The sequence below is a fragment of the Chanos chanos genome, chromosome 10, assembly GCF_902362185.1.
Source record: "Chanos chanos chromosome 10, fChaCha1.1, whole genome shotgun sequence".
NCBI lineage: Eukaryota > Metazoa > Chordata > Actinopteri > Gonorynchiformes > Chanidae > Chanos > Chanos chanos.
The window spans coordinates 10,647,078-10,661,140 of record NC_044504.1 but is presented as its reverse complement, the minus strand read 5'-3'; the positions used below and the strand labels follow the sequence as shown (position 1 = coordinate 10,661,140).

General features: G+C 37.2%; 1 protein-coding gene across 1 annotated transcript; it reads left to right on the top strand.

Annotated features, from left to right (window-relative positions):
• Positions 1–3,184: 3,184 nt before the first annotated feature.
• Positions 3,185–13,720, top strand: tgm2a (transglutaminase 2, C polypeptide A). Its single transcript, XM_030786700.1, has 13 exons — positions 3,185–3,194; positions 4,312–4,494; positions 5,047–5,274; positions 5,390–5,508; positions 5,723–5,851; positions 8,373–8,544; positions 9,015–9,144; positions 9,662–9,765; positions 10,621–10,863; positions 11,084–11,359; positions 11,741–11,901; positions 13,346–13,482; positions 13,573–13,720. Exons 1-13 carry the CDS (start codon positions 3,185–3,187, stop codon positions 13,718–13,720), a joined length of 2,040 nt encoding a protein of 679 aa, XP_030642560.1.
• Positions 13,721–14,063: the final 343 nt, after the last annotated feature.

Sequence of the window (14,063 nt, the reverse complement as noted above, 5' to 3'; positions counted from 1 at the left end):
GGAACACTAGAAAGAGCTTGCTATCAGAGACAGCAAATTTGGATGTACCACAACAGTATTACTATTGCACCCTTAAGCAACACATTTACCCCAAGGGTTTCTTTAGGGATGGTGCATTTTGACACCTTTGTCTCCCCTGTTACAATGCCTCTGAGGATCCATGGAAAAGACTTTGTGCTAAAAATGCAGGCTCTGACAGTCTGGAAAGAAACTGAGAATATAAGACTCAATGCCTGAAAAGTCATTCCACATATAACAGCAGTAAATCCGTAATGCCTGAAGGTAGAAGTTTAGTGAACTCCAAAGTATTTTGAAAATACCATGTTTTTTGTTATTTTTGCTGTATACTACAGCACTTTGAATGGCAAGTGACACTATCTGTGAGGTCAAAGCGCAGACATTCATCTTTCATCTGGGTGGGAGTATTGTCACCTGTATTGGAAGGATTACTTTGAATTAACAATATGTTTTTATATATATATATATTTTTTTTTCTCATTATTGTAGGGTACCAAAATTTGGGTAGACACATTGACATTACATACATAGTGACACAGTATTTTTATATCTTGGTACTTCCTTATATAACAAAAGCAATGAGGTGAGATTAATTAAATAAAATGTGTTTGATATTTAATCCTGGTAAATGACAATGATTTTATTCTTTTATTCAAAAACTTGTCCAATGTCATGAATGTATCTACAGAGAGCTTGTCATGAAATGCTTTTGCTTCTGTTTAAACTCTTCTGTTAAACTCCTCTCCCTGTAAGCCCTGCTAGTGTTAAATTTTCCATGAGAGAAGTGATGCATATTGTTAACGTGGTAAAATTTACAGATGTTTTACTATATTATTATTCCATTTTTTCAGCTCGCAGATTCTAAGACATCATTTGATTGGTTGTTTGACTTAGGTATAAAACATTTGCAACACTTGCAAAAGTCCATTCTTCAAGAATTTGCTTTCATTGCCCTGTGGTGACTCCGTCCCAAATTGTCATCTTGGGGCAAAGAAGGAGTAATACAGCTGAAACCACACAGTTTGACCTTCGAATATGTCTCTTTACGTTAAAATAATGTCTGCGATGGTTGAATGATGGTATATTGATTGTTGTGTAATTAATATGTAACTTAATATTTGCTATGGGTTTTTATTGGTCAGCTATGAAAACATGGCAGTTTCTACAGTTATCTGTTTAACTCTCACTGTTTATAGGAGGACAGGCTGGTTTACATTTGATCATAGTTTACTACAGTCTGGAATATGAATTAAATTGTGATCAGACAAACAACAAGGTATTTTTCATTATGACCAACAATACAATAATTATGTACAACTCAGTCTAAGGACAAATGAATGGTTGCTGGAGTTATCTTGCATCCTGCTGAAATTCACAGAGCTTATGTGCAAATGACACATAATTATTATGACTTTAGAATAGGAACTGCATTGTTTATGCAATGATTAAAAAATGATTAATGAATATATAAAGTAATGACTCTAAAGGGTTCATAAAGCGTATTAAATGTTGTGTATGGTTATTAGATTCTGGGAAAAAAATCAGAGAAAAATTCCACTAATGACAAAGAGATAACTTATTTATAAATCATTTATCACTAGCTTAAATGTAACAACAGGAATAATGAGGTTAAAAACGCAGATAAACATAGATATACATTTCAAACAACATAGAAAAAATTAATATGCATCTGTGTGTGTGTGTGTGTGTGTGTAGCTTGATGCATATGTTCAGATGTTGATTTTCAAGTCAACTGCACTGCTCTGACAACATTTTCTGTCCTGCATTGAGGGTCCTCATCAATTTACTTTCTCCTCTCTCTAAGGACTTTCTCACTCCTTTCAAGGATGGTATTCGTTCTTTGCCTGTATTTTCTTGCCCTCTCTGCATTTGACATCTTTGCAGTATCTGTGGTAACAAATAGAAAAAAAACTTGTTAGATATGCTGAGAGATAGTGTGTATGCAGTGTACATGAGGGGAATGTTGGTTTTACCATCTTAATTTAAAAATATTCATATTAATAATAATTGTGTGGATAATTGAATGAGAAGTTATTAACATAGGTTAACTGTGTAGTTCTGTATATTCATTTATCTGAAATATAATCTCATACAGTAATCATACAACACACTGTCATACAATGTGACATGCAAAAGCTAGCATCCCTGTAAAACACGCACTGCATAACAAAGCATTGTATCAATGACAAAAATTAAAGTGGTATTGCATTTTTGTATAAGTAGTGTTACACAAGTAAGGCACAAAAAATAACATGAACTAGAAGCTCTAAAAAAGTGCCATTTAATGAAAAAGTTACAAATCAAACTCACCTCTTGACCTTCTCATGTACTGCAGAGATGCTATCTGTCCTTTCTGGTTGAACAAGGACCCTCCACAATGGTATCCAAATAATTGCACACAAAGAATCGCAATATAGTATCACACCATTTCTCTGCAAAATCTACGTAAACAGAGCTAGCCCCAGTGTTATGCAATGACTTCATAATTTCATTGTTGCTAAAAAAAAAAAAGTGTTTCTCTATTCTAAACTTAAAAATTAAGAATTATTTCCATTTTCTTGATTTTATTCATGTGAGCAATGAACATACATAGAAATGCTCAAACACTGACTGAAATTCGAATGCACACTACTAATGCACTGTCTGTTTAGCAACGTAAACATATATTTGTAGACAATTTACCAGTTTTATCTATGTATTACACCCCACATGTAAAAAAATGTTACATCAACCACTCTTATGGATTTTAAATTGATATATTGACTAAGCATTTCTGTATCATTTTTAAACAAAAAAACATTTGCAAAAAGTTACATTATCATTTCGTAATTAATAAGGACAATTAAAATCATCCATAAATTATTGGTAAGTGTAACTAGAACAGACAATAATACTTTAACAAAGTGACTTCTTTTTACTGTTTGGTGAATTACTTGTTCATTTTCTTACTCAGTTGTGTCAGCCAAATGTAAATGTCTTGAAGAAAAGAAAGTGTTAAAAATAAATGTCCAAAGGTAATAGATCACAACCTCAGGGTAATTGTAGCCATGCCAGAAATATCCTCTCAGAAACCTTCACCCAGATTCAATCGTCAGCAACATTAGTAGCTGCTATACTGTGAGGGCAAATCATTGAACAGGGCAATATGGATCAAGGTAAGATTTAAGCCTTGCATGTTCTCATCTATCCAGATTTCTCTGTTCTCAGTAAAAGTATTAGAGAATATTATATAGCTTTATCATGGTCAATGCAAAAGCTTAACAGTTTGATAAGCGTGAGAGTGTGTCTGTGGAAGATTCCAGAAGTCTGTAAGCTGTGAAAAGTCAGTTCATTCAGAACACCAGGAGAAATGAAGCATGCATACAACAACAACAAAAAATGACTCAACTCTGTGTGCCTCACAGAAATCATTTATCTCCTCGGGTGAACTGTGATTATTGGTAATGCTGTTGCTACAAAAACTCAAGGACACATAGTAAATTAAAAACAACTTTGAAGTCCACACAGTTCTCTGCTATTCCTTTATTTTCTGGGAGGAACAAAATGAGGTGCAGACCTGCAGCCCGATATCAGGATTCCCCTGTGACCTCAAGCAATTCATAAAAAAATAGAAGGTTAATGTCAGACCATCCCAAACATTCAATATAGCATTTGTATAAGTGTCAAAACCTTGAATATAAAGTATGTTATGCTGCTTATTTAAATGTATAACACATGTATATAATGTGAAATATTGGCTACATAATAATGCATTTTTGATACATGTAAAATGTGTAGTTTGCCTTTTCCTGTTTGACTGCAAATGACATTTATTATATACACATGTACTTATATATACACCTATTCGCTATACAGTCAGTGCTATAAAAAGCTTGACTGTAATTTACTGGCAACAGTTTCACTAGTGACACACGGTTTATTTATGGAATATATAAAATTACAACACTTAACTGCATTTCTAAATACAACTGATTACTACATTTATACAGGTTTTTTTTTTTTTTTACTACTCCCCTGCATTTCCAGTATGCAGCTCATAGCTGTACTTTTACTGTTTAACCAAACCTCTGTTTTCTGGGTCATGAATTTATAAATGAAATAATTTCCTCACAGAACAAATACCTTAAAATTTTAGGAAGTAAAACGTTTTTCTCAAGGGGGAATCATTACATGAGCACATTTTTAAAAAGCTTAACTTGACTATCGTCTGGAATACCATTCCTCATAAAGCCTTCGTTCTGTTTTTGACAACCTTCTCATTGACATTCGTAGCCTTAGATGTTGCGAAATGTGACCTGGCCTGTAAGGAAAACAACACTGAGCACCACACGGTGCTATTCGGTGTCGATCAGCTAATAGTGAGGAGGGGTCAGCCGTTTACCATCAGTCTTCATTTGAATCAAGGGATTCAGCCACAAAACGGAATAAACAACCTTGCCTTTATTGCTAAAACAGGTACGTTGTTAACTGCACCTAATCAATCCCCATTAAAGAAACTTGTTGCATGACTTTGATCAACCTGTCCTTTAGTGCTTTACTGAAGGTTCACCATTGTATGTGTTTGCTTACTATCTTGCTAATGATAAGTAAACCCCTGAAAAGTTAAAAAAAAAAAAAAAGTCCTCAATTTGGACTGAAGTACTTAGTATTTTTTTTTTCAGTATTTGGACTGAAAAATCTCTCAAATGCAGCCTTTGGTATATATGTCCTGATTAAATTCTCCCTTTAACATATCTCTTTAGCTTTTTATCTGTTTTAGTTTTAGTTTTTGTCACAGGGGTTGGGCAGACTAGCCAGTATGGCAGCATTGGAAACTGGTTTGGTAGTACTAGATCAAGTGACACTATTTCCATTACTCTTTCCATTAATTGTACATTAATTTGATACATTTGAATCTACGTGCATTTTATTACTATTGCATTTTTATTACTATAAACCAATATATTTTAAACCACATTCTCCCAGTTTTGTGCTGTTGTCAGTGTGTTGTTTCACTTGTCTTCCTAGGCCCAATACCCTCTGAGATCTCAGGAACCCAGGCTAAATTTGGTGTCAGCAAATTTATATCGAGAGTTTTCTGGAGTGCGACTGTTACTGTGACATCAGAGACCATAATCTCTGTGACAATATGCCCCTCTTACAATGCTCCTATTGGACTGTACACCCTCCTCCTGGACCAGGGCCAACAATTCCAACTGGGGGAGTTTGTGCTGCTATTTAACCCCTGGTGTAAAAGTGAGTGAAACCAAGATTTATGCTTAGAAGATCTTATAATTCTCAAAGCAGGTTACTTGCACACAGTATTTTCCATTCCATTCTCTCTAATTTGCTCTGTTGCTCTTTTTGTCAGGGGATGGTGTGTATATGCTGAGTGAAGAAGAAAGGCAAGAATATGTCTTGTCTCAGGATGGTCTGATCTATAGAGGAACTCCATTACGTATGAGCGCCCTCCCTTGGAACTTTGCACAGGTACTTGGATTGACAGACTGAAGAGAATCAAAATTTGGGACTGTGAAGCACAAATAAAGTTGTGAAGCATTATGTCCTATCAGGGCTTATAAACCACTAATGTCTTTAAAATGTGAATTATCACAATTAACAGTGTGAAAAATACTAGGATCTTCTCCAGAAGGGGTTAAATATCAATGCAATGCGCTCTGTACTCTGACTTTACATTTTGCAGTTTGAGCCAGGCATCTTGGATATTTGTCTGAAGATTCTGGACAAGAATCTCAATTATTTAAAAAACGCAGATCAGGACTGTTCAGAGAGGAATAATCCTGTCTATGTGACCAGGGTCGTGAGTGCTATGGTGAGTGTTTCTACGCATAATCTGTGGTTGGTTTCAGAACTGAATGGATCACATTTTCATATTTCCTGCACTGGGTCTTATCGTAAAACAAATCTATACTGATAAAATAGCACTGCTAACACTGAAGCTCTTGTAGCCCAACCCACAGACATGAGACTGATGGAACAGAAATGAGAGTAAAATAATGAAAGTCGTCACAGAATTGAGTGTCCAATTTGCTGGTGGCATCCAAGAAATAAAATGAGACATCAGTAAAGTTTGGGGTAGCTGAACAAAATACTAGTGACACTGAAGGAAATGTTCTTAGCGTACAGCAAACTATAAAATTCACACAGAAGCACGTGATACTGTCCACTTTTCATTTGCATGACCAAGGAAACATTAAATCACTGGTCTAGTCTATAACTAGTCAGTTTCACCAGAGGTTTAAACAGAGAGACATGATGTTATTGAAGAAAATGCCATCTGTTTTTTACCTTTGAACTTTTCCATTTCTGATGACAATTTTGAGAGCCCATTAACTACCTTGGAACACGGATACCCAAACCACTCGACCTCTAGATTCTACTTTATGAAGTTTCTGTATTTCAGAGCTGAAAAGTGGACGAAGAGTCAGGGATGACAGACAGTCACTGATATTGTCTCCAGATCTCTATACAGAAATATCGCTATGCAAAGGGAACAGATCAAAGGTGCAAAACAAATGGGTCTGAGTATATACAATTTAGATTATCTAAAGAGCCTATGGCTACAGTTCACACATAACAATCTACAACAACTATTCTTGCAGATACAGTCTTTTTTCTACACAATCCAGCCAATTAGAGCTATGCAAGTCCTCACAAATCAACCTCTCCTGCTCTCACTCCACTGAGTGCTTGGGGCAGTGTATATTCAGTGCAAGATCCTGGTTCTTGCCTATAGTGTTGTGAAGGGAACTGCACCTGCCTTTCTGCAGGCCAGTGTCTCTCATTACTCCTACGCACAACCACTCCACTCCTGAGAAATGCGTTCTTACTTCTACCCAGATCTCTTTTCTCAAGGACTTGACTCCTCTTACTACTCCACCCTGGTGGTGGAATGACCTTCCCACTGAAACAAGAACTTTAGAAGCTTTCAGCAGACTAACAGCTCCTCTCCCACCATGTTCACTCCAGACAGAAAATGCATGCCACATCAACATATCTGGTCTAATCTCTCCTCATCAACACCTCACCCCTCATTTTCTAGCTTTCTGTTAAAAGAAAAAGAACTAAAAATATCTATCAAATGAACAAAATTGTAATTCTAATCAAAGACTCAAGCGGCTCAGCCACCAGGGGCCTTCCATAGTGAGGCTACAGACAAAGAGACCCCCTGATGGTTAAATATGAGGTAACCTTGCAAAATGATTAATTTCCATCCTCTCTCAGACATGCATTCATTACCTTCATTCCAAAACTAGCTTATCTTTAAGACCAATGTCTCTCTTATATAATTGCCAAAACTCATTACATCCGTAGAGATACCTGTAATCCTTTGTAGCGCCTGATTAGAGTGGCTAAAAACTGTCAGAGTCTATAATTTAAAGTCAATGTTTTCTATAATAGATCAAATGAGTGGAAGATACCTATATACTGTCACTTATTCCTGTTTCACATACTCTCCAGTTTTGAATGGGGTTTTATAGTTTAGTTGAACGGTTAAAACTCTGCTTTCTGAACACATTGCTGAAAGTATTACAGACAACATTAGTTCGTAAAAGCAGCTACGTTGTGTCAACACCCTGATGAAGCAGACATAGGACAGTAGACCTGATATAGCTTTTGAACGCCTTATCCAACACTTCAAGGAGTCAGAGAAGGAAATGCAGTAATTTGTGTCCACAGCCCTTTACATTTTGTATTTGAAAACATTCCATGTTTTCAGTCACTCCGAACCATATTACACCAACTTGTGCCACCTGTAGCAGTTTAATGAGCATTTGCCGTGTCATATTTTTTTCATCCATGTAGCATATACACATAATAAAATACGCAGTCCTCCTAAGGGGATTTCCCATAGGTATTTGTGTTTCCAGTTGTTGCTGCAGATCAGTGGTCAGTCATACCTGTGCTGTTGTATTGTTTTAGGCATAAATTGTGTGATGACAGTGTGAAACAACATGTGGACAATGTATAGTAATATTTCCTTCTGGTTTCTCCTTAAGTTCATTAGAAAATGTGCCAAATCGAAAATGTTTAAAAACAAGGTTAACACACAACTGCAGTCAGTTTTATTGAAAGACAGAACACCGATTGTCATTGATTAAACGACACTACAGAAATATTGCATGTTTCCACAATTCAAATAAGGACTGCCTTTTGACTTACATAATAAATTTATTATGTAAATTACTGTAGCTAACATACACAATAGTGGCTGTAAAAATATAGTGAACTGCCCATTTCTGTGTTTGAGCACCATTCCTTGAGAATTATCATGCTGTGCAGTCATGAAATAACAATCAGGTTTTGACAAAACTATATCTTCTCTTTACCAGATCAACAGTTTAGATGACAGAGGTGTACTTGTAGGGAACTGGTCAGGTGATTTCTCCGATGGAGTTCCTCCCACTAAATGGAAAGAAAGTGCTTCCATTCTGCGGGAATGGGCTGAACATGGACCAGTTAAATATGGACAGTGCTGGGTGTTTGCTGCTGTGGCCTGCACAGGTACAACGATTCAGCAGTGCACAGTTTTACATTTCTCTTACACTTACGCTCACTTAGCAGATGCCCTTATCCAGAGCAACAATTATTGTTCTATTATGCTGTTGATACATTTAAGATACTTTCAATTAGGAAATGGGACAAGGGCTTGCTGTATGACAGAACACTTTGCAATCACCATCCAAGGTTAAGATTTGGTTATGGGTGTGAATCTGCCAGAGGACATGAAATGGACGCAATGGAAAATTGAAAAGTAATAGTACAGTTTTGGCTCGGTCCGTTTCATTGCTGCTCAGGGCTATATCTGACATTTTCAGGGTTTTTTTGTTAAGAATTCAGTTACACCAGTAAGAGACTGACCTTTAAAGTAGATGAGTAGGTAGGCACCACTGACCCAAAAAATAGTGTTAAAGTGTTTTGGGTATTCCTCATTGAGAAGATATCCTAATCCTGCTGTGTATTTTGTGCATAAGTGAGTCGGGCGTTGGGGATCCCCTGCCGAGTGGTCACTAACTTTGGATCTGCTCATGACACCAATGGTGACTTGCTGGTCAAGTATTTCCACCATATTGATGACGAAACTATTACAGAAGACTCAATATGGTAAGCTTAACCAAACAAAATGCTCTATAAAGTGATGCCAAAAATAGAAATTTGACGTTACTGCATTTGAAAATCAATACCTTCATCCTCTTCCTTGTCAGCTGCAGATAAACGCAGATATTGCACAATAGAGACAGTGAGGGCAATATTGAAAACAAGGCACTGTTAGAGTGTAGACATTAACTTCAAATGACTCTGAGGAGGTATCAGCAGTTTGAGAGAGAGAGAGCATCTTCCAAGGCTTAGAAAAGTGTCTACCCCTGAAATGTTTTATTGTGAGCATCTGATGAAAGGTTATGGGCAACTCCTCTTAATAATCAAAGTAATCTTATCTTAATTATATTGCTGGTTGCAATAGAAAAATGCTATAAGTGTAATCATTTAGTATAGTTCTTGAAGCCTCAGGACCAAATCAGAGCGTTTCTGTTTTATCAGAGGTCACTTCTGTTGTATTTGAGGTTAGCTACAGGAAGCTGCATGGATGACATATAGGCATTGCACACTTTTTTGTCTCCAGGAACTTTCATGTATGGAATGAAAGCTGGATGACTCGTCCTGATCTGAAACTTGGTTACGAAGGCTGGCAAGCAAGTGACTCCACTCCACAAGAAATGAGTGATGGTAAGCATGTATGTTGTTGTGAACAGACGAAAGAATATATGTAGGAATGCTCCCTGTGACACGAACACATTAATACACAAGATTTCATGCACTACTGTTCAGAGCCTTCCTCATAGCATGTACATATAGCCATCAGTTTTCCCTTTGTGTTGTAATGATTTGTCTCTCTGGCTCACACTAGCCAAGCAGACTGGGCTGGGGGCTAACATTGACGCAACATGTGATTCCACTCATAACCTGCTGTGCTTTCGGTATGAGTGAGTGAGTGAAAGAGGATGCTCTTTTTGACACAGTAGAAATGACACACCAGCTGCCACTCTATTTGTGACTTGAAATACTGACTGCAGAGTATTCATTTAGTCATTTGTCAGTCACGGACAGCTGTTATTAATAACCAACAGCAAAAAAAAAAAAAAAAAAGTACATTACATGAACAGATTTCTATTTAAAGAGATATTTGTGTAGAGTAACCTGCTGCCAGGCTCTGTCTCTGAAACTTGATCAGACCACAATGATTAATAATGTTAATTAATGCGGGTATGCTGTAAGTGTTTGAAGCTCCTCAATGGAGGATGAAATCATATTCAACTACGCAACATACATAACTATAACTTAAGGCCACTGCAAGTAACTCCTTCTGTGTCACCAGGGTAATAACTACATTTATTTGACTAGAGCACCAGTATAATATAAATACACTGCCTCCACAGTAAAGTGTAGCAGAAAAGTCAAATCTGCACAACATAGATTTATCATTTCTGCATCATTTTGAATGAGTATCCAAGCAACATGTTACGGTTTCATGTTTCTGTTGAGAGAATGAATGAATGCCATTCCAATTATCCCTTCTGTCAGGTATTTTCTGTTGTGGCCCAGTACCTGTGAGAGCCATTAAGGAGGGTGAGCTGACATTTCTGTACGATTGCCCCTTCCTGTATGCGGAGGTGAATGCTGACGTAGAGGAGTATATCATACTCAGCAATGGTGAGGAGATCAAGGTGTCAGGATCGACCACTGAGGTGGGCAAAAACATCAGCACTAAGGCAGTAGGCAAGAATGAGCGAGAGGACATCACACACCTGTACAAATATCCTGAAGGTAAACTATCCCTGTAGGAAGCTGCTCTAAGCTTGAAATCCATTAGCTTCATGCAGCTTTCTCCAAATACAACAGCTATTACTAAGAGGGAAACCCCAGCATGCAATTCTCCACTTACATGTACCCATAAAAACAGCTGTCAGACTGGATTTATTCTAGTTGGTACATATGTTTCGTTTTGGTATTGACTATAGCCGTTGTTTTAACCTTTGTTTGTCAGATTCTGAGGAGGAGAGAAAGGTGTTTGAAAAAGCCCAAAAACAAAGTAAGTTGGTAATGGAAGATGCAGAACCTGGTTTACACATCAGGATCAAAGTGCCAGAGGAAATGGTTCTTGGCTCTGACTATGAGGTGCTTGCCATCATCAAAAACAACACTCCTGATATTAAGTCTTGCAAGCTCATGTTTTATGCCCAGGTTGAAACCTACAATGGCAAGCTAGGGGCAACCTGTGGGCTTGCTGACCTGACTGATGTACGCCTGACCACTGGTGAAGGTAAGTTCAGTCTGTTTGGGACATATCCATCAGTCTTACTCTAACTTTGTCAAAACCGTAGTTGTATGTGGTTGTGAAAATAATTACAATTTATCAAACTAATAAACACTGTGCATACTTTTCTTTGACTGATCACTTTCATCCTAATAATACATAAATGTGTGCAAGCTGTTGAGTGTAGGGTTCTAGTTTACTCTAGATGTATGAAGCACCAATTCTTTGCCGCCTCACATGACACTGTGACTAGTGAAATATATGTACTATGTTGGACAATAAAATAAAATAAAACAATTCACAGTCATGTTGAGATTATGATATTCTGTTGCTGCGGGAACCTGGATTGTAGTTAACACTAATGTGTTGTCATGTTTTGCTGAACAGAGAAGCAGGCAACCCTTAAACTGGAGTATGCTCAGTATGGTGAAATCATCAGACCAGAAGGGATGATCAGACTAATTGCTCTGCTCATCGATAATGCTACAAGAGAGCTTCACAGAGTGACCAAGACCGTTCTTCTGACCAGCCCTGACATAACAGTCATTGTACGGATCCCTCTAATATCATACATACACCTAGACATTATCTCTTTACTCCAAAGATGAAGCAGAAATAGTACCAAATAAAATCTGCATTTGACCTGAAACTTTTTTTTTTATTATTTCTGGCTTGCTTTGATCAAGAGTCACAGCAACACTAACATCTGTATCTATGAAATTATCATAAGGCGGTTTTATTTTGTGGATTAGGTAGGTATTTTTTTTTTTTATGAGAGTTTCTAATGACATCCAGCTTAAGTTCAAGAAGCTGATTAGCACAGAAATATTATAATAGCTGTTGATTAAAATGAATCATATCACAAATAAAGCTACAAACGCATGCTAACTCATTATGGCTAACTGTTCTTACAAGTATCTTGATTTGATTTTCCATTGCAACCAGTGCTACACATGCACCGACTACTTGCATCTTGCTTTCTCTCTGCTTTGTCTCTCGTCATCAACTGGCTTTGGTTAACAGCATTTCCTTCTAACTTTACTCCCCTCCCTTTGACTTGGTCACATTGTGTTTACTTTTTCTGCTAACTGCCTCATAGCCAATCATTGCTTCACTGTCTCACTGCTGTATTTCTGTCAGCACAAGGTCCCCTGACCACGATGACCTTGCTTTTTTCCCTATCATCTGCATCTCTTGTTGCTTTTGCTACAGAACTGAGCTCAGAGCTGTGCTGGTTTATACTGCAGGGACAGACTGAGTCATCCTCTGAGGTCACAACTGATATTTCTTTCTATTGCTTGAACAAGTTTAATGGTGAGATCAGACACCATCAAGGGTCGTTGCCTTTATATTTGCCTACGATGAAACTCATCACTAGTCCTAACATCCATTCTGCAGTCTGCTCCACAGCTGAGTTCATGCTTACTTGTTCTCTTCAGACAGTTGGACCCTTGCCTAAACCTTTGGATTGACTTTCCTCCTGTACACTCTCCTCCTTACCTATCCTCAGTCAGCCAGCATGGTTCAAGCTATTTATCATGTCAACAGGGCCAAATACATCCACTTCCTAGGTTAAAAGATCATTTGGAAGATGATGCCTTTGCATGGTTGTGCTTACTAACTTGTCCTGTATGCAGCTATTTGCGGTGCTAATACTGAACCACAGGATTTTCATTGCCAATTTGTATTTTGGCGTCTAGGCTTCCAGTATCACTGATAAAGTATCAAATGTCCATATGGACAAAACAAATAACTACTTTGTTCTGCATGCAAAGCTCTTAAACATACTTTATCAAAGCTTGATGAATGTGATGAATTGTGTCAGTACTTCTGTGTCAAGAAAGGGAGAGATAAATGAATATTTAAAGATTATAAATTAATAAGCCATCTGTCAAATTGATTGACAGAACTCTATAAGAACTAACCTAACAGCAAATATGCCACTTGTTTTTTTGTTTGTTTGTTTGTTTTTGCTTTTGTTTTGTTTTGAAGGTTGACGGAGAAGGAAAAGTGAATCACGAACTGAGTGTTCAAGTTCTACTCTACAACCCATTGCCAGAGCCTTTGGAAAACTGCTCCTTCTCTGCACAAAGTCCAAATCTTACTCAGGGAAAAACCATCACACAAAAGTAAGTTTAAACATATCTTAAATGGCAGCACTTTACAGATTCATATTAAATACACTAACATGTTAACTATTGTATTGTACCTTCATGTAGGGTTGGAACTGTGGGCCCAGGCGATTATGCCACAACCACATTTGAGTTTACACCAATGATGACAGGGAAGAGGAATGTGGTGGTGGATTTCAACAGTGACAAACTCAGTAACATCACAGCATATGAAACCATTGATATCACAGAATAAATCAGACATTTTACAACAAACACGCATTGTTTTCTTTGTTCATCCAACTATACGACATATCACAAAATTTCTTTTAACATGTGTTTGATTGGGCACACAGACAAGTGCAAATGTCTTGGCCCAAAGACTTTAAGAGTTGTTAAAGTTTTTTTAAACATATCTGACAGCAATCTCAAAGTTAAAACTGTTATCAAGGGGGAAAGTCCTCAACAGTTTGACATTGCATTCAATCTCATGGATTATACTTTCATTTGAAATATAATCTCTGTATCAGATTTTTGTACGGGCAGAAGAAGAGAACAGTGAACAGACTGTTCAGACAGAATTCTGATATTGCTCTGTA

Coding starts and splice junctions, on each gene's coding strand:
- tgm2a (XM_030786700.1), top strand. Junction 8,545..9,014: donor TGCTGCTGTGGCCTGCACAG/GTACAACGATTC, acceptor TTTGTGCATAAG/TGAGTCGGGCGTTGGGGATC. Junction 9,766..10,620: donor TCCACAAGAAATGAGTGATG/GTAAGCATGTAT, acceptor CCCTTCTGTCAG/GTATTTTCTGTTGTGGCCCA.